The sequence below is a fragment of the Mastigoproctus giganteus genome, chromosome 1, assembly GCF_048544385.1.
Source record: "Mastigoproctus giganteus isolate SK-2022 chromosome 1, ASM4854438v1, whole genome shotgun sequence".
In the NCBI taxonomy this organism is placed as follows: Eukaryota; Metazoa; Arthropoda; class Arachnida; order Uropygi; family Thelyphonidae; genus Mastigoproctus; species Mastigoproctus giganteus.
The window spans coordinates 6,495,995-6,516,811 of NC_143575.1; the positions used below are offsets into that span (position 1 = coordinate 6,495,995).

Consider the following 20,817-nt stretch of genomic DNA (forward strand, 5'->3'; position numbering starts at 1 on the left):
TCTTCCTGTGTACCCATCCACAACCATTATCTCTTTAATGTGATTAAATTCTCATTTCTTCTACGGGCTGTGTAGAATTATGTGATAAATTTCTTTGAAACTGGTATTTATATCAGATATAACTTTAATTAAGTAGCTTGTAGGTTATATTCAGTTGTTACCAGAAACAATGTTTTAATGTATTAGTCTACTTTAAAATATATTTTGTGACTTTTTCTGTAATTTTTTAAATTTTTTTATAGGTATCTTGTTACTGATCATGTTCGACAACTAAACTTGGAATTTGTTGCTAGTAGAGATAAATCAAAGCTTAGTGATGAGGAAATTAATGAAGCAGAACCTGTAAAAAAGAAACTGAAAGGCCAGAATAAGCATCGACCACGAGAGGCCAAATTAGCAAAGGCTGAGAAGTTGTGTTTCAAATTTATGTCTGATGGTGGATGTCCTTATGGTGATGCATGTTGTTTTAGTCATAATGTTATATCTGTTTTGGCAAACAAGCCTCCAGATCTTGGTAACAGTTGTTATTTGTTTGAAACTTTTGGAAAGTGTCCATATGGCTTTATATGCAGATTTGCATCTCAACACATAAATGAGAATAAAAATCTTGTAAATGATGAACTATGGAATAAGTTTAAAAATGTGCATTCTCTGTCAAATCTGTTATCAAAGGAAGTACAGTTTAATTTAAGAAAAAAAAAGTACAATTTCAAAAAGTCTGAACATATTTTGCAACAAATTGCAAAATATCAAAAGTTGGTGCAATCGGGAACATTAAAAGGACTTCCTTTTAACGTTGAATGTTCTAATAGTACTGTGAAGTCTGCTCATGTATTTCGTAATGGGGCTGACTCCAAGTTTTCTGAATGCCTTGATAGCAGCAATGTTGAGACATCTTTAACAACCAATGATCAGGATCTAAACCTTTTGGACAATAAAGATGAAGATGTAAAATCATCTCTAAAAACTATTGCGGTAGAAGCAGATGACACCTTCATCAAGTTAAGATCCTGTGAAAAGAAAAAGGTAATAAAAAAATATCTTTTTACAGGATGTAAAATTTAAGTGAATACATTAGCTTTCATTGGGGACCATGAATTTCTTATTTGTAAGAAAATTAAACTATGGAATGACAACACTTAGTACATGTAACACCGAGTTTAATAAATTCAAAAAAATAATTTACATTTCATAATTTTGAATACAGTTACCTTATCTTACAAATCATTTCTCAGAATCTTCTTTTGGGGTTAAACAACAACAACATCAATTGAACTGGAACCATAATTCAACTAGAACCTGCATGATAAAGAGTGCTAGTAATCTGTCATATTAGAAAATCAAATCATACTGCTATCTATTCATATTATTATATTAAGCAAAAATACCTCTGAAAGTACAATATGATTTTCTTAAGTAGCATGTTGTTAATTCTGTGATCAAATGAATGGGGATTCCACATTCCCAGTCATTTTATATTGTACTATACAATAAAGCAGGAGTGGCCAACTTAATTTGTGATGCGATCTACTTTTTTTTATCCTTCAAAATGTGCCACGATCTACCATCTCAAAAATTTCATTGCACAAGGTGCACAAATTGAGGGATAACTGTATATTTAAAATTCATCGTGATTGACCGAAATTAAATCTGCAATCCACTCGTTGGCCACCCCTGCAATAAAGGAATGTCTTCACCTGAAAAAATGACTGGTGTGTTTGTTTCTGATTGCTGTCATTACAGGTGGTTTTCTCCTAATGTGATTAATGGATTTTAATATTTACTTATGATAGAAAAAAAAAGTCTGTTAGAAAAAAGCTTGTCTAGAAGCTGTTAATAATAAATAATTAAGCCAGAGTTATTTAGTGCCAACCTTAAATTTTATTAAATATATGTGCTTCTATTTGCAAGTAACTCACCTAAGTATGCATAGTTTATATTTCCTTATGAGAAAGAATTAAAATAAAATAAAAAAAAAATATGAAAAATGATAGATTCACTAAAAAGGCCTCTGTGGTCAGGAAATCTATCCATAATTGATACCGTCAGCTCTGACCAATTATAACTTTATAAACATAATTAAAATAAAATTACAAATAAAAAATATAAAAAATTACAAAGAAAAATATAAAATAAATAAATAAAATACATAGAATCGACTGTAAAATATAATATAATTTAAAATACAATAGATGATATAAATTTACTAAGAATATAAACTATATATATTGTATTAAAAACTTTAAACCCTTATTACTATAAAAAATTTTAAAATACTATACATTAAAAGCGTTAAACTCATACTACTATAAAACTGAAGCTTTTGGCAGCATCTACTGCCTTCCTCAACATAAGTAGTGCTGCATCAACAATTCATTATAAAGTACTAAGCCTTCCCAGCAGGCCCAGGACATACTATGGTACCTGTGCATGCTCCGTTTCCTGTCTATCAGCACTGGAAGTGGCACGGGGCTGTATGACCTTAAAACGCTCATCCCTATCCAGGATAACGGTCTCAAACATTACATTGATCCTACAACCCTTATCCCTATTCAAGCTATTATCACCCAAGGAACAAATCCTTATGCTCTCCAGCCACTTCTGGTTCCAGAAACCCTCTACTTTATCTGTAATTACAGCGCCTGGTTTCCCAGGAACATGCCTGGTTTCCCAGGCATGTTCCACCATTTTAAGGTCGTACAGCCCCCATGCCACTTCCGGTGCTGATATACAGGAAATGGAGCATATGCAGGTACCATAGTATGCCCTGGGCCTGCTGGGAAGGCTTAGTACTTTATAATGAATTGTTGATGCAGCACTACTTATGTTGAGGAAGGCAGCAGATGCTGCTGAAAGCTTCAGTTTTACAATAGTATGAGTTTAACGTTTTTAATGTATAGTATTTTAGATAGAGGGTGTGATGTATAAATTTGCAGATGATGTTAAAATTGGTAGAGTAGTTAATGATCACTGTCAAGCTGAGCTTCTTCAGAGAGACCTAGATAGACTTCAGGAATGGTCAGAAAAATGGCAGCTATGCTTTAATCCAACAAAGTGTAAGGTATTGCACCTGGGAAACAGTAGTCCCAAAATAACTTATTCACTTGGTGGAGTTCAACTAAACCCAGTACTGGAGGAAAGGGACTTGGGTGTTATGATACGATCAGATATGAAATTCTCTGAGCATTGTAAATAGGTTGCAAGGAAGGCCCATGGTGTCCTATCGATGATCTATCGAACTTTTGCAAGTAGATAGGGACGTGATAGTCCCATTATATAAGGCTTTTGTTAGACCACACTTGGAATACTGTGTTCAAGTATGGAGACTGCACCTAAAGAAAGACATTGAGCTTGAAAGGGTTCAAAGATAAGATTCGCCTGGTGAGATTGGCAAAAGGGCATCCTTATGAAGAAAGACTTCAAATATGTGGGTTGCAGAGTTTGGAAACTAGACACCTTAGAGGAGATTTCATTGAGGTGTTTAAAGCTCTGAGAGGCATCAGTAAAATGAATAAGGACGAAATTTTCAAGATTATAAATGATGCTAGGGGACATAAATTCAAGTTACGGGGGGGGAGGAAATGTTTAGGAAGTTTTATTTTAGCCAGCGAGTTATAAATTACTGGAATAAGTTGCCTACATGGGTGGTAGAGGCTGACAGTTTGGGGAAATTCAAAGGTCATCTGGATAGTACCTTCGGGTGAGGGAAGCACATAGGATGATAGGTTTAATTTCCTTTTCTTTTATTAATTATTATTATTTATTTTTTTAATCATTGTTTTATTCGGGTTTTTTTTTTTTTTTTTGCCTATGGCATAAGCCATAGACTTTCTTGCACCATTTGGTCAATACTAATACTATATGAACTTGAGTATTCTGTACTGAGGCTCAAATTGAGGGTGGAGTGCATCATGGATACTGGGCCTCTTTTTTTATTGACAAATAAAAAATAAGGCAGTAACTTGTTTTTTCAGTGATGCAAATTCATTTAGTTTTAAATTTACATCTGTATGCTCCTTACATTTGCAACAAAGAAAAGAATCATTTGTTGAGCTATGATTATTTACTGTACTGCTCTTTGAATACAGGCGATAACTGCAGTTAGCAACTCGCAGCTTAGGAATTGCTGAAGCACATTTTGCTTTTATGAAATATAAAATAAAAACAAATGAGAGGCACATCGTAAAAAAATGAAAAATGATGTGCTTTTTTTTCTTTTTTTTTTTTTTTTACCTGTTATTTTTCTTTATTTTCCTTTTCAGCCAGAGAGACACATCCAGACAGATATATAATTTGGATTTAAATAAATATTCATATTAGTTTGCATATCATTTAAAATTTACAATCTATATTTAAGAATATGTAATCAGCTTACATAATGTCTAATTGCTTTGCAATAGCATTGAAAGTTTCTCTTAAACTAAAACTTTTTCCTTTGTTATTTCAGGTTGATTTCAAAGATAAGCTGTACTTGGCACCATTAACAACAGTAAGTTGTATTTTTTTTAACTGTAGATTTTTAACTTGCATAATCATTTTTGAAATTCACCAGTATTTCAAAAATGATGCTGCAATATCTAGATATTTTTACCAAACTTCATTAATATTCTAGTTCTTCATTTAAAAGCTACCTTCATTACTTTAGCATCTGTATCTAAATTTTATTTTAGATCATTGAATGAAAGCTATAAAATATTGAAATGCTTTGTAGTATTGTAATTTTAGTTTTTCCATAGCAGTGAAATCAGAAAATTTTATTTTTAGTTAATATAAAAACTTATTAGTAAAGACAAGAAGATGCAAAGAAGCTAGTCTTTTGTTGCTTTATACAAAAAAAAAAAAAAAAAAAAAAATGTCTGTAAAACCTATATCCACTGTTTTTGTATTCTTAACATTTCAGTGGTTGACATGTTCTTCAAATATAAACTTTTGAGATCAAGTCTGTTACCTTCCTTAATAGTTTATTTTTGTGTCTCTTTTTAATATGAAAATTCCACCTTCATTTCCCACTTATATCTCCACAAGACATCTAATAACCCACATCTTTAGAGTCTCTCCTCGTCGGGATATGATATTTTAAATGCACATAGACTTCTATAACAGGACCAAAACTTCTTCCTAAATTCAAAGGTACGGTAAGTTGTTGACTTGCTACGCCTTTGAATGTAGGTGTTTGAAGGTGTAAAACATCATACACCTTCTTGGCCACTTGTTCATCTGCATGGTAACCTTTATGACTGTGTCATAGCACCTCAAGTCACTCTCCTCATTTACACACTGCAGTTCTTCCCCCCTTCACCTCACATATAAGCTACTCTCAGGTTATTATTTCCCAAATCATGCTGCAAAAACTTTGCATTGATCAGCTTTAAAACATAACTGTTATTTTTCTGTCCACCTGCAAAGTCTTTCCAAATCATCATGAAGGAGTGCATATACAGTATATGTTCAGTTTGACTTGTATCTTTAGATATCTGCTCAACCTTTATCTCATCTGCAGGGTTCTGTACTCATTGAATAAAAGGTACCACATTGAAACCTCAGTCCAACTCAAGATTTTGTGTGTAATCAACCCCGCACACATAGACCATTGTACAGCAACCTCTGATGTGGGATCTTGCCATATGCTTTGCTAAAATCCTTAATTATTTGCTTCCCAATGGTCCTTTTAGGGGGGAAAGTATTTCACTACTGCACACCTTTCTTCTTTCATGATATTAGTTTTGGTCAGATCTGATGTACCAGATCATGCATATAAAGGCATCTCTCAAGTGTTAGGCAAATTCAAGATATGTATATTTGCATAACATTCAGTTGGTATTCTTGAGAATATTTTTGAAATACACAGTACTGAGTCAATCAGACACTAGGATTTTTTTAAACAAATTTTTGGTTGCGCACAGTATTCTGTGCACAGTTCTAAATTAGTAAAAATGTTTTTATAATGTTTTCAAATGCCTTGAACTAAATATTTTGAGAAGTATTCGTTACATTGGTATAGAATTGCATGTTAGAAGAGCATACTCTGCCTACCACAAGACAGCTTGATGTAATTATCAAGTAATCAACTGCACACTCTAGGAATATCTCGCAGACATCAGTCAAGTTTTGCCATTGTGGAGTATGCAAATATATGCGTGTGCTTGATCACACACACACATGCACGCACGCACATTGAGCACAAGCTCAATTGAATTGAAATTGAATTGAAATCATGACTCAGACCAGAGCAGCAAAGCAAAAGGCTCAAGCTAATGGGAGTGCTGTGGCTCAGGTTTTGAAATATATTGCATGCTGTTATGAGTATTACACTTTGATAATAAAACTACCTGTCAATTGAGATTGACAAAGCCTCAAGCTATGAAAGCTACTCAGAGAAAGAACACAAGAAAATTTAATTTCATTATTATTTTTATATATTATTGTTTTAATAATTATTATTTTTATTTATTATTATTTTGTTTACTTATTTATTTTATTTTTTTTATTTATTTACTTTTTTTTGTCAGTGCACCTGAAGCCTTTGGCTTTCTTGCACTATATGGCTAATACTAATACTTGTAGCAAAATATCTCCACAATATGAGATAGCTGCACTAAGTAGTAAACCTAGAAGAAGAAGTGTACAAAAAGAAGCTATGCCTGACATGCACAATGGCTTTACAATCTATGTGCTATTTGCAGTTGTCAAAAGTGAAACATGAGTAAGGGCAGAATATATGAAGTTATCAGAAGTGTCACATCATGATTTCTTCCCATTTAGCCAAATAATGAGTGAATTCAGATATTGCATAGATAATAAGATAGATAGTAAATCTAACTTAGTGTAAAATGAATTGCACTGAATTTCTTTGGGAATGAATTTGAATATGTACTACAAGAAGTCTTTTTTAATACTTCAATGTATCTGCAGAGAAGCTGAGGTAACCCAAAACAATGTAGCTTTTGTATTTCGAAGTATTTACTTTTTTAGAGCTGCTTTGTAAGATAGAATATCTGAGATTTCTTATTTGATAGCAAACTTCAGCTTATGGATTCTCTTGACTTATTTTCGTACACAGTGCTGTAAACATTGTTTTTTTCTCTGTTTGTTCTTGTTTTAGGTTGGTAATCTTCCTTTCAGACGAATATGTAAAGAATTTGGAGCAGACATAACTTGTGGAGAAATGGCAATGGCCCAGAATATTCTACAGGGACAGCAGTCTGAATGGGCTTTGCTTAAAAGGCATTCATCAGAAGACATTTTTGGAGTTCAGGTAGATCACCTTATGTTTTTTGTTTCTTAATTTCTAACTACCTTGTCATCAGTTTAATTCTGAATTAATCAAAAATTAAGAATCATAATTAAGATAGATAAATTATACTCATAATAAAGATGAATTATGGTTCTTAATGATATGGCATTTCAGATAAATGATTTTAGCATTCAGTAGCCAATGTCACATTAGTGTTTGGCCGTGAAATTGATAGAAATTACTGTACGTATGAAAAGCACACTTGGCTTTCAGCACTGTTCAGCTGAATGTCTTTTTCATTCCCATTATTATATACAATAGTTTTTGCATGACCTTACAAGGTATGGTTAAAAAAAAAAAAGGAAAGAAAGAAAAGTTTTGGAATATTTGAAAGTAGTAAGTTCTCAAAAAGCTTATGACACGACTTTTAACATTTTTGATTTCTGTAATTTTATAAAATGCATTTAAAACTAGAAATAACATAAGATTATATTTCTTTCTGTAGCTTTGTGGACCTCATGCTGATATAATGACTCGCTGTGCTCAAGTTTTATCAGAAGAGATAGATGTGAATTTTGTAGACATCAACATGGGCTGTCCAATTGATCTAGTGTTTGCAAGGGTAAATTTCCCTCTTTGTTTAATTTTGTATTATATCTGGTTTAGAAAACCAGAATAGTTTATTCATAATGTGCTACCATTTATACTTTTGATATAATGAAAAGCATTTTGAAATTTGCAGAACAAATCAGATGCAGTGAAACTGCATCTGATTTGTTCTGTAAATTTCAAAATGCTTCTCACAGCTTTCTGGAAAGACACCATATTGTGGAAGTTCGTGTTGAGGGAAATCATCAGACTTATAGAGAGGATTCAGTTCCAAGATAAAAAAAAAATATGAACCAAAACCTTTCGTTCTATTTATTAAATAGAACAATACTTTTTTTTATACTTACAGGCAAACATTAAATATAGTAAATAAATTAATACTCTACTGTACTCACTTTAATAAACATACCCACTTCTCTCACTTAACAAATATTTTTTATGACATCTTTATTTTAAATAAAAAAAAAAAAAATTGAGATCCTGCATTATTCTGGTATGATCAAAGTTTTGAAATCATTGATATCTGCTGCATTTTATAATAATATTTAATATTTAATTGATTATTTTAAATTTTATGAAATAAATTGGCCTAATAGTTTTGCTAAATAAAATGTAAATACTAAAAAAGGTGAACCAAATTGGCATTCACCTACATTTTAAGGATCAGTCAGTCATTAGCTGAAATTTAAATTTTACATGTTACAACTCATTAAATTCATAGCAATATTAATTTATCATGAACTACATGCAACATTCACCAAAAGAAGTATGGGAATTTTATATTATTCTATTTTTAAAGTATTAATGAAAACAATTTTTTTGCTACAAGAACATACATCAAAATTGACATTTATTGTGGGCATTAAGTGTACAAGTAGGGCATATTCTCATTTTGTACACATCAATGGGAAAACAGGGTTTATTACTAATACCTACTAACTACAACATTCACAGATTTACACACTAAGAATAACACTTTCCATTGGAAAAGTCAAAACTTCATCTGTTATGCCATTAATTTCTGTTTTTTTTTTCATATCTTTCAAATATTCTAGTAGCCATCACTTGTTGATATATAATTTCTCTCCTTTTAAGTAACTCCACAATAAAGAAGCCACTGCTGACAAATCTGAGAATCATGGAAACCACCTCATGAATCCATCACTAGAAATTATTCCATTTGAGAACAGTATGTAGGTAGGTACTAGTAATAAGTACCTAGTGCTTGCACCATGCTGAAGCTAAAATATTAATTAGATTTCTAGCGTAACCCTTCTGTCAGTCTTTTTTGTTCCACTCTTTATAAGCGTCCGCATTAGCAAGGACACATGATGCAAGAAAGCAAGCTTATATAGCATCAGCCAAAAAAAAAAAAAAAAAACACACACCCCCTTCTCATTTCACTCATCCACCCACTCCAAATGTTTGTCTAGTTCTGCCTTGAATCTATTTAAGCTATCAACTTCTACAACAACAGATGGAAGTTTGTTCCAGCAATCAACCACTTGCTGGCTAAAGGCAAACTTCCACACATCTATCTTACAACTGTCTTTCCACAATATGAATTTATGCCCTCTCAGGCGATTATTCTGAGCAGGAGGAAGAATCCCATCGGCATTGAGCATGCTCAAACCATTCAAGACTTTATACACCTCAATCAGATCACCTCACAGGTGCCTGGTCTCCAGACACCGTAATTTGCAAAACTTAAGCCTTTCTTCATAAGAACAACCCTTTGTTCCATTCACTAATCTTGTTGCCCTTCTCTGTATTCGTTCCAACAGCTCTACATCCTTCTTATAGTGAGGCCACCAGACCTGTATACAGTACTCAAGGTGTGGTCTGACCATTGCCTTATACAAAGGGATAATCACCTCCTTATCCCTGCTAGAAACATTCCTGTATATTATTGATAAGACACCATGAGCTACTCTTGCAGACCGTCTGCATTGCTTAGAAAACTTCATATCTGCCTGCACAATTACCCCCAGGTCCTTTTCACTCTCTACCTCTGTCAGTGTAGTACCACACAGTTGATACGTTACTCTAAGGTTACTGCTTCCTGTATGCAGTACTTTACATTTGTCAATGTTAAACTTCAGTTGCCACCTCTCAGCCCATCTACTCAACTTTTCTAGATCCTGTTGCAGCAGCATACTGTTATTAGTTTCATTAACAACCATGCCGACCTTCATATCATCTGCAAACTTGGACATTAAGCCTGATATACCATCATCAATATCATTAACGAATACAGAAAACAACAATGGACCAAACACTGAAGCCTGGGGGACTCCACTAATAACATTAGTCCACAAAGAAGTGTCCATTGATTACAACTCTCTGTCTTCTCTCACTCAACCATCCCTTTATCCATAACAGTAATTTGCCCCCAATGCCACGCTGCTCCGATTTGTGCAGCAGTCTTCCATGTGCAACAGTATCAAAAGCCTTTCTACGATCCAAATATATGATATCAAAATTATTCTTTGCATCCAGTTCCTTTGTGACTACATCATAGTATCCAATCAAATTAGTCTGACAAGACTTCCCCTTAACAAACCCATGCTGTGTCCGAGCTATAACTGAAGTGTTGTCTAGATGATCCTGCCATGCTTCTTTAACCAGTGCCTCCATTAATTTCCCTGGAACAAAAGTTAAACTAACAGGTCTGTAATTACCTGTGTCTCGCTTTGATCCTCCTTTGTGGATTGGGATCACATTTGCACATTTCCAGTCCATGGGTACCTCCTCTGAGTCCAAGGAAGTTGTGATAATTATGGCTAAGGGTTTGCTTACTTCCTTTGCTGCCTCCTGTAATATAACTGGATAGATTCCATCCACCCCAGGTGCCTTTCTTATGTTTATCTTCAACAATTTCTCTCCCACTTTTCTCTCAGTTATTATAAGATTATCTAGATTAATGCCAGAGTTTAATACACCTCTGGCATTCCCCCTCTCTGAATAACTCCTCATGTGTGAATATACATGCAAAATATTCATTTAGTTTGTTAGCTACCTGTGCAGGATCATCAGCAGTTGAACCATCGATATCAAGTCGACCAATCTGATTCATCCCCTTCCTTCTAGAGTTTACATAAGTAAAGAACTCTTTGCTGTTTTTCTTTGCATCCTTTGCCAAAGATTTCTCTTTGCATCCTTTGCCTGCGTAACCTCCGTTGTGACTTGGTTACAGACCAGCTTATATCTATCATAGGCTTCTGTATCACCTGTTAATTTATATGTATCCCATGCATTTTTCTTCTCTGCCACATGTCTGATTAGTTCATCTGACATCCATTTAGGCCTAAATCTTGAACAGTATTTCTTAGTTGGTATGAAAAGCCTAGTAGCTTCAAAGATTATTTCTTTGAATGCTTCCCATTTTGAATTTGCTGTTGGTAACATCATCAGTTGGTCCCACTGTATAGAATTTAAATACTGTCTCAGACCATCGTAGTCACCTTTACGAAAGCAAAAACCCTTCCCTTTACCCCTGATGGTAGTTACCTCTTTGAGTAAATCCCACTTCAGCACACTGTGATCACTGCCAACAAGTGGTTCCTTTATCTGCAGATTCTTAATGCATGACGAATCACTACTGATAATCAGATCAAGAGTATTACTCCCTCTAGTTGCCTACCAAACATGCTGCTGTAGAAAATAATCATCCAATAAATCCACAAAAGCCTTGCTAGTGTGTGAGTGACCAGCCCACAAATTCCAGTCAATATATGGGAATTTAAAATCCCCCATTATAAGACACTGTAATTTACTGGTCCACTGTAATGTTCTGCACAGTTGCTCATTATACTCATCAGATTCATTATGCCTATAACACTCACCTATCATTATTCCTTTCCCAGTGCCATTTTTGGCACTGGGAAATGTCATGCCAAAAAAAAAAACACACTCAACATTGCATTGTCCACCAAGATCATTTGGATGCATTTCCTTAGATTTTATGTGTTACTTAACTAACAGCATAACCCCTCCTCCCGTCCTGTCCTGTCAATCCTTTCTGTACACATTGTACTCCCCAAATTCCAATTCTGTATTCCTTATATCTGTGTGACACACATCTCTGATATCCCAATAATATCTGCCTTTGATATATTGACTAGCACTTCAAGCTCATCAAATTTATTAACTAACTATACTCCTAGTATTGGTGTACATGCAAGTATACATGCACCTGTTTCTACTCTTAGTTACCCTAACACAGCCTATGTATTTACTTGTTCCACTATTAGTCCCAGCAGTCCTGGAAATCCCCATTGCCTTGCTTTCCAGGCTGCTGCTCAATTGCATTTCAATAGAAGCAATGCAAGAATCACTTTCACCTCTGCCAACGACTACTGTTAAGCTACTAGTCTGTGTAGATTAATTTGATGTTATTCTGATAACAAAACTTGTCTGAAATTTCTATTATGTCAGCAGATTAGTCAAGAGCTAACATGGGCCCCAGTAACTTCCCTAATTCCCCCCCACACACACACACACGCTATTTACAGTTTTCCTGAACCCAGGTCTTCTGTGACATTAACAAATGCCCTGCCCCAAGTCACACATCAAATGAATTCCACCTTTAGTTAACAATCTCTCTCTCTTTCCCCCCCTCTATGTTACTACCATAGGAAGTGATATGTTGTTTCTTCATCACATAGCCATCTAGCAGTGTATATTCAAAACCAAGAAACTTAAAATATCTTTTAGAATTATATCGTGTAAATTTTAGTATTCTTTCAGTACAGTGTTCAATGTTTATCTGCATTATTGATTAGTTTTTAATCGGAAAGGTAGAGTCAAAACAAATCCCTTTGTGTACAAAGTGCTCCATGCACCTACACCTTGTCAATTTTTCCCATTGAGCTTTGGTTTTAGCTTCTTTTTTCTCACTTTGTTACTTGGTGTGTTAAAAGTAAAGTAGTTGGGATATTTTTTTTTTTTTTTTTGTTGATAACAAATTTTCTTGCTAAAAACATTTATCCAACATAGTGTCAAAATAAAGTACATTTTCAACTATTCCTTGTTTTTTATTTCAAACTCAATGGTATATAAAGTAAACAACACACCTTCTCTTGTGTGTGTTTGTTTTTGGCATATCCATTCAAGAGGTGGTTTTCTTCTAGATTCATAGCCAAGCTGCTCACTGCTGGACCAGCAGTGAGCGGCTCGTAACAGTATAATGGTTTCAAACAATTGTCACATGTTTGGACAGAATTAGCATTAGCAAAGGCACATGTTGCAAGAAGGCAAGCTTTTATAGCATCAGCCAAAAAAAAAAAAAACACACCCACACACCCTTCTCATTTCACCCATCCACTCGCTTCAAATGTTTATCTAGTTCTGCCTTGAATCTATTTAAACTATCAACTTCTACAACAACAGATGGAAGTTTGTTCCAGCAATCAACTACCCGCTGGCTAAAGGCAAACTTCCGCACATCTATCCTACAACTGTCTTTCCACAATATGAATTTATGTCCTCTCAGGTGATTATTCTGAGCAGGAGGAAGAATCCCATCCGCACTGAGCATGCTCAAACCATTCAAGACTTTATACGCCTCAATCAGATCACCTCACAGGTGCCTAGTCTCCAGACACTGTAATTTGCAAAACTTAAGCCTTTCTTTGTAAGAGCAAGCCTTTGTTCCATTCACTAATCTTGTTGCCCTTCTCTGTACTCGTTCCAACAGCTCTACATCCTTATTAAAATGAGGCCTCCAGACCTGTATACAGTACTCAAGGTGTGGCCTGACCATTGCCTTATACAAGGGAATAATCACCTCCTTATCCCTGCTAGAAAAATTCCTGATTATCATTGACAAGCCACCATGAGGTACTCTTGCAGACCATCTACTCTGCTCAGAAAACTTCATATCTGCCTGCACAATTATCCCCAGGTCCTTTTCAGTCTCTACCACTGTCAGTGTGGTACCACATGGTTGATACGTTACTCTGGGGTTACTGCTTCCCATATACAGAAAGGTCTGGGTTAAAGGAAAAGAAGTAGCATTCCCTGACACACAATAAAATGCAGTTCCTGAAATAGTCAGTGTATGTTAGATCTCTAAGTGTGCATGTTTTTACAGGCCAGTTTGATTTGTGTAGATTGGAATCTTGGAATAATTCAGCAGGGGGGGAGGGACAGAATTTACTCCTTCCTCCAATTGTGCCAACTCCTTGCATTGATCTTACAGTATTTCTTTAATATCCATAGCCAATTTATCATGTGTGCACTCATTTCCTTACATCAAATGTTTACTAGGTGGTAGATGACTCTCATCAACCAGAGCAATACCACCACTTTGCTTATTGGAGGCTTGAAGTGGTGGAACCCATGTTTTGTCTCTAGAGCTAAGTTCAGGTCAACACTTCCCTATCTCTTCCATCATGCACTGTGATTGATGACTTTTGAGGTTATGATGAACATCATTGCGAGATCCAATATTCCTTACATTTCGAGGGTACAGCTCTAAAACGGTGTTCGCAGGCCGGCCGCTAGTTAGTACACCGGACCGAATCTATTGGTAAATCTCTAGGAGGCTTCCGGATCAGCTAGTGTATAATCTTGCTACCTCTACTCTGCCAGATAGTGACTGGAGGGAGTCCGAGTAGTGTGTATGCGGGGAGCATTGTCAATGCCACGTTATGTCAAGGATCTGGGTATATTCTTACCATGTGTACGCCATATCCAAAAATTTCATTACTTCATACAGCATGTCCCACCCACTTTTTCTTACTATTGAATACACCATGAATTGTCAAACTAATAGAGCAAGCTTATCTGCGAAAAGATCTAAACCTTCCATGCACTTGCTAATTCATTTCACAAATATACGTGGTCTCAATTCTAATCTCAATGATGTCCATTTTCACTTGCAGTCTACCAAACCCCATGTACTTTTTCTGACAGAATCTCAGTTATCGGTTGATTCAACTACTGCTTATCTCAGATGTCCAAATTATTCGCTGTATGATTCCTTTCGCCTCAAACATGGGACTTGTGCATATGTCCATTCTGATATTTCCTGTCAGAGACTTGGCAATTTGGAATCTCCTCTCTTTGATCTTCTCTGGCTTAAAATCTCCCTACCTCATTGTGTCAAATTTATCTGTTGTCTCTACCGTTCTCCCAACTTCACTAATCACTTGGAGCTCTTTGACTTCCTCCCTTTGCAACTTGACTTTCTCCAGTCCAACTTTCCTAACAGTGAGGTAATTTTCCTTGGTGATTTTAATGTTCACAACTCCAGCTGGCTTCCATTTTCTAGTCACACCGACCCAGCAGGTCGAGATTCTGAGGCTTTTGCAATTACTAATGACCTTGCACAGATTGCTCATTTACTTACAAGAATACCGGACAATCCTAATCATACAGCCAACATGCTTGATCTTTTTCTCACAAACAACCCTTCTAACTACACAGTCGAAGTGAGAGGTCCTTTAGCCACTTCAAATCACAACTTGGTGACTGTCTCTTCTCCAATGCAGCCTTTATCTCATGGCTATTCCCAACCTCGTGTTGTTTGGTATTAGAAGAATGCAAAATGGGATGACCTGTGAGATTTCTTTTCTACTTTTCCTTGGTCGGATTACTGTTTCAAAACTTCTGATGTCAACATTTGCTCAGATCGTGTCAGTGAAATTATTCTTGTAGGAATGGAATTCTTTATCCCACACTCCACTTTAACATCTCGTCCTTTATCTAAACCTTGGTTTTCCAATAAATGTGCTAAGGCTGTTCAAGAGAAGAACGTTGCATATCACAATTGGCTTGTTTCTAATTCTTCAGTTTCATTTTCTGCTTACACCAAAGCCCGCAACAATTGTAAAGCAGTTATTAATCAGTCCAAACTAGAGTTTGAACAGGCTAAGAGTGAAAAACTTGCTTCTTGCCCTAATGGTAGCCGAGCATTCTGGTCTCTTGCCAAAGCTATTGGCCGCAACTTTTGCCCATCTCTGCTCCCACCTCTGTCCAAACCAGATGGTTCTGATGTCACTTCAGCCAAGGATAAAGCTGATCTGCTAGCATCCCATTTTCCTTCCAACTCATGTATTAATGATCTTGGTAAAACACCTTTCACCATTCCCAACACGCTCCATTCAATGCCTCCTGTGGTCTTCCTTCAAAAGGATGTCAGAAGGATTTTAACGAATCTTGATGCTAAGAAAGCTCCAGGTCCCGATGGTATTTCTCCACTTGTTCTCAAAACCTGTGCTCCTGAACTTACTCCTATTCTTTGCTGCCTTTTTTCACTTTCTTATCCCAAAGGTGTTTTTCCTTCTGCTTGGAAATTTGCTCATATCCAGCCAGTTCTTAAAAAAGGTGACAAATCCCTCCCATCTAATTATCGTCCCATTGCAATTAATTCTACTCTTTCTAAAGTAATGGAGAAATCAATTAACTGCCAACTCTTAAACTACCTAGAAACCTTCCGTCTGATTAACGATTGCCAGTATGGATTCCATCAGTGTCGATCCACTGGTGATATTCTAGCTTATATTACCTATTTATGGACTAATTCAATGGAAAGGATCGGGAAAACACAAGTAGTTGCTCTTGACATCTCAAAGGCTTTCGATCGTGTTTGGCATCCAGTTTTTTCTCTGATCACTCACCGAGGGTGATGGTAGATATCTCTCTGTCTTCTGACTTCTCCACTAATGCCGGTGTCCCCCAAGGTTCAGTTCTTTCTCCCACTCTTTTCCTCTTGTATATTAATGACCTTCTTCCATTGACTGGAAATCCTATCCATAGTTTTGCCGATGATAGCACATTGCATTCTACTTTCCGTTTTGAGAAACCTTGCCCTGCACAATCAGCTTCAAGTTCTCGAAAATCTGCTACCAATTCCCTAAATGCCGATTCTCCAGCGGGGCAAAGACAACTTAGTTGATTTCAATCCTTCTAAAACTCAGTCTTGTCTTACATCTCGCAAAAAAAGGATTATTCTGCTCCTATGCTTATCTTTAGTGACACTCCGATTTCTAGGAAAAATGATATATCTCTTTTGGGGATTACCCTGACTTCTAATCTCTCTTGGCAGAAGCACATTACAAATATTGGTTCCTCTGCATCTAAAAAACTTGGTTTTCTCTTTTGCTCTCAGCATTACTTTTCTTCCAAACAGCTGCTCACTCTGTATAAATCGCAAATCTGCCCTGCCATGGAATATTGTTCTCATATCTGGGATAGTGCCCCCAAAACCTCTCTCAGGCTTCTTGATTCCATTCAGAAGAGGGCAGTTAGGTTTTTTAATGATTCATCTCTAACAGAGTCTCTCCACTCGCTGTGTCATAGACGTACTGTTTCTGCTGCATGCCTTTTCTACAGATACTTCCATGAGCACTGTTCTTCTGAATTGGCTTCTATAAATCCCACTCTCTCTCTTTCAAAACAGTCCAAACACTTGCCGCCACCAGCCTACATCCATTTACTGTCCAATTTCAAACTCACAGAACCAACTTTTCATCTTCCTCGTTTATTCATTCAACTGCCGTTTTCTGGAACAACCTTCATTCATACGTAATTATTGAAAATTACAGTCTACAGAAGTTCAAGTTTAATATCAACAAATATCTTCTTTCGTCTTGTCAACGGTACTAAGTACTATAGGTTCTAATACCTCTCGTGTTTGGGGTTTACATAAAAAAAAAAAAAAAAAAAAGTGCAAATAATTTCACAAACCTTGATGCTGCTTCTCAGTAGAGCAGTCAAATTTTCTGTTTGAAGAAGGGTAAAAGCTATACAGAAATTGAGAAGTAGAAGGATTCATTAGCCTTCAACCTTTTTCCAAAAAAAAAAAAAAAGTGGAAACAAAGATTTCACTTTCTTTTTGGCAAAAGGTTGAAGGCTGTCTGGTATTGCAGATTGATTTCTAATGATTGTTCAGAAAAGTAAGTTAATTCTTTTGCTGTAATCATTTTTTTCTTTTAAGTGCCAAGTTTAGAATATCACAACAAGCTGGATATTTTCTTTTATGTTGTACAAATTTGAAATATAATTTGTGCAGTATATGGTGATGTACAAACTAAATTACAAAATATTTTATGTATTTACATACAAAATAAAATATGATAATGATATTATCATATCATTTAAATGATATGATAAGTGTATATTATCATATCATTTAAAATTATTCAAAGAACTTCAGACCATTATTTATTTAAATAAATTCTGCTGCGCTTTTCTAATATACAGAAGTAGCAGTTTCCAATTTATTTTACTTATATGTTGACTTTAAAATCAATAATAAATAAAATGACAAAACACATACCATAAAAGTAAAACTATTTTTTCTGAGGTTATCATTTGAAGGCATATTGTATTTATAAGAAACTGTATTGTATAAAATTTTAGTGATCCACCCCTTCAGAAATATGATACAGTAAATATAACTTGCCATTACTTTGAAAGTATTAATACATCAATATTTACATTTAATATTTAACTTTTTTTTATGAATTTGAAAATTCAACTTTAATACAATCAAAAATGTGTGGATTATTCAGGTTGCACTTAGTTAAATTAAATTACTAATTCTGTGACTGTTTTTTCTCTGGCAAAGGAATGAACTGCTTTCTTCAACTGAAGGAACTTTCTTCTGCTAGAGAAAAAAGTTAACTATTAAAAGTAAGTAGATATGCAAATTCATCTCAGCTCATCCATTGTTTTGAGAAGAGCAGTACTCTGTGCTAATTGGATTTGAGCATAATCATTCAAAAGTGCAGAAAACTTGGTAGAGTGTGAAACTGAATTAATTTACTGCATCCTTTAAAACTTTTATTTCTTTTTCATTAATCAAATCATCCCACACTTGTATTTACAATATGAGGCTTCATTCATAGTGCCACTCATAATTTTAGTGGAATATTAAAAGTTCACTATACATTTTAGTGGACTTTTAAAATTAATTTGCTGTAATTTTTCATCAAAACTGTTTCTCTCAAACAAGATTTTTAAAATCTTTATTAATAAGGCAAGTCAGCCAGAATCCAGGAATATTTTTGTTATGGTGAAAGTTCTATTAAAACAAAATTTGTTATGATAGGATTTTAGTGTATTTGGCAACAAAAACATGATTAAATATATTTTTTGCAAAATAAGATGATTCATTACATACATTGATTGGCACTCTGGTATTCAGTTGCAGTATCAATTACATATATGCTTCGACTGTGATCAGCAGTGATAATCTTATCATTTTGAAAAATGAAACAACCAGATCATTTTGCACTTAATTTAAAAAAAGTAAGCCTATTAACCAGTGAATTTAGAGCTTTAAATTTTCAGACAGTTTTTATTAAATTTTGTAAGAAAGAGGAAAGTTACAAGTTTATTAATTTAGTGCATACAACATTTTACACATACTGCCATGCTATATTTCCTTTAATAAAAAAAATTTAAAATTACTCTGTATTCTAGCAATTACCATATGTAATAAATACTGTACAGTAATAATGAATTTCAAACCCCTATAAAAAAAAAGGTGAGGTTCTCAATATATAAGACATTCTTGGTTCCACTTTGGCACTAACGAGTACTACTAAATTAGTGTGTTAATTTATGAATGATGCTGCACTTTGGAAAAACAAAAAGTATAATCCTGTACCACATCTTGTTAACTAAGCAGTTTCTTCAAATAACTATCATAAAACAAAACTGTAATTGTTACTGTAGATTCTAATAGATATTATGAAAATTAAATTAAAGAAGTATATGCATATTTTTTCAGAAAACAGTTTAAAAAATAAAAAAAGAAGAGAGAAACATTTGGATTGCTAGTCATTAGAAATAGTTTTTGTGGAAATACTGCATCATAAATTGCAAATTTACATTGGTGGCCTATAAATGTTTAGTGAAATTCAGACCAGCCAATTCTTCAAATAGGCCTCTGGGGTTGGGAATATTCTGATTCATAATAACTGCAACTTTTGTTTTATCTTATTTCTTTTATTGTACAATCAGTGTATTTTATTTTATTTTATCATTTTAATTTGATCCGGTCTTATACTATATTATTCCTATTTTAATAAAATTTCAGTTATACGGTTGGTGTATTATTATGATGTTGGTGTATTATTATAGGTGTATTATAATAATTGCAATTATTATGAATCAGACCAGCCAATTTAATGTTCTGTTTATACTCCAGCATAACAACCTAGGTCAGAGAAGTTTACAGCTAATCATTTTGACAGTAATACAATTGGTACTGTATTTAGAAATTATGTGGGCACGAGTGTTATTGCACTCGTGCCCACATAATTTAATGTAACACACAGCTACATTAAGATTCATCTAAGGAAATTAAACATAGTTATGATTGAATATAAATTGTTTATTTTATATTTTTAATAGGGTGCAGGATGTGGCTTAATGGGTAGAATGAAGAAGCTGGAAGAAATAGTATTTGGGATGTCTTCGGTACTGAATGTTCCACTGACTGTCAAAATGAGAACAGGAATTCACGAAAACAAACATTTAGCCCATAATGTTATTGTTCAAATTCAGAAATGGAGAAATGCAATTGATCTCATTACAGTAAGTGTCCAAGTTAAAATTTCAGCAGCATTTGAAAGTTATATATAGCTATAGAGTAGAGTGTTTCTTGTGATATTCTTAAGAACAGTTCCTGTTTGTAAAAGTAGTGTATGCATTAACTTTAGAGTAATAAGACACTTAACTCCATTTAATAAACACAAAATATGAGAGATGCCAAAAGGGTTTGGCATCTCTCATGTTGTGGATATAACTTTGCAACTGTGATGGTTTGTTGTATTACCTGGGTACCTGCCCGCCCACTGATGATGAAGCCCAATAGCTTTGAAACGATCGTCTGGGTGGTGGTAGCACTGAAAATAAATAACAGTAGTCTTCTCTACTAGAGAAGCGTTATTTATTTGAAGTAATGCAATAGCAGCTATCTCGTTGTGAAGGCAACCACAATATGAGATACAATTAAA

The 20,817-nt window shown here is 34.6% G+C and overlaps 1 protein-coding gene across 1 annotated transcript in view; it reads left to right on the forward strand.

The window, feature by feature from the left end:
• Positions 1 to 20,817, forward strand: part of Dus3 (Dihydrouridine synthase 3) — a 99,638-nt gene that overhangs the window by 22,220 nt on the left and 56,601 nt on the right. Inside the window, exons 2-6 of the mRNA XM_090378281.1 lie at positions 243 to 1,026; positions 4,448 to 4,489; positions 7,103 to 7,255; positions 7,740 to 7,856; positions 20,213 to 20,395. Of these exons, the coding sequence (XP_090234407.1) occupies positions 243 to 1,026; positions 4,448 to 4,489; positions 7,103 to 7,255; positions 7,740 to 7,856; positions 20,213 to 20,395 (1,279 nt within the window). The remainder of the gene's footprint in view (positions 1 to 242; positions 1,027 to 4,447; positions 4,490 to 7,102; positions 7,256 to 7,739; positions 7,857 to 20,212; positions 20,396 to 20,817) is intronic.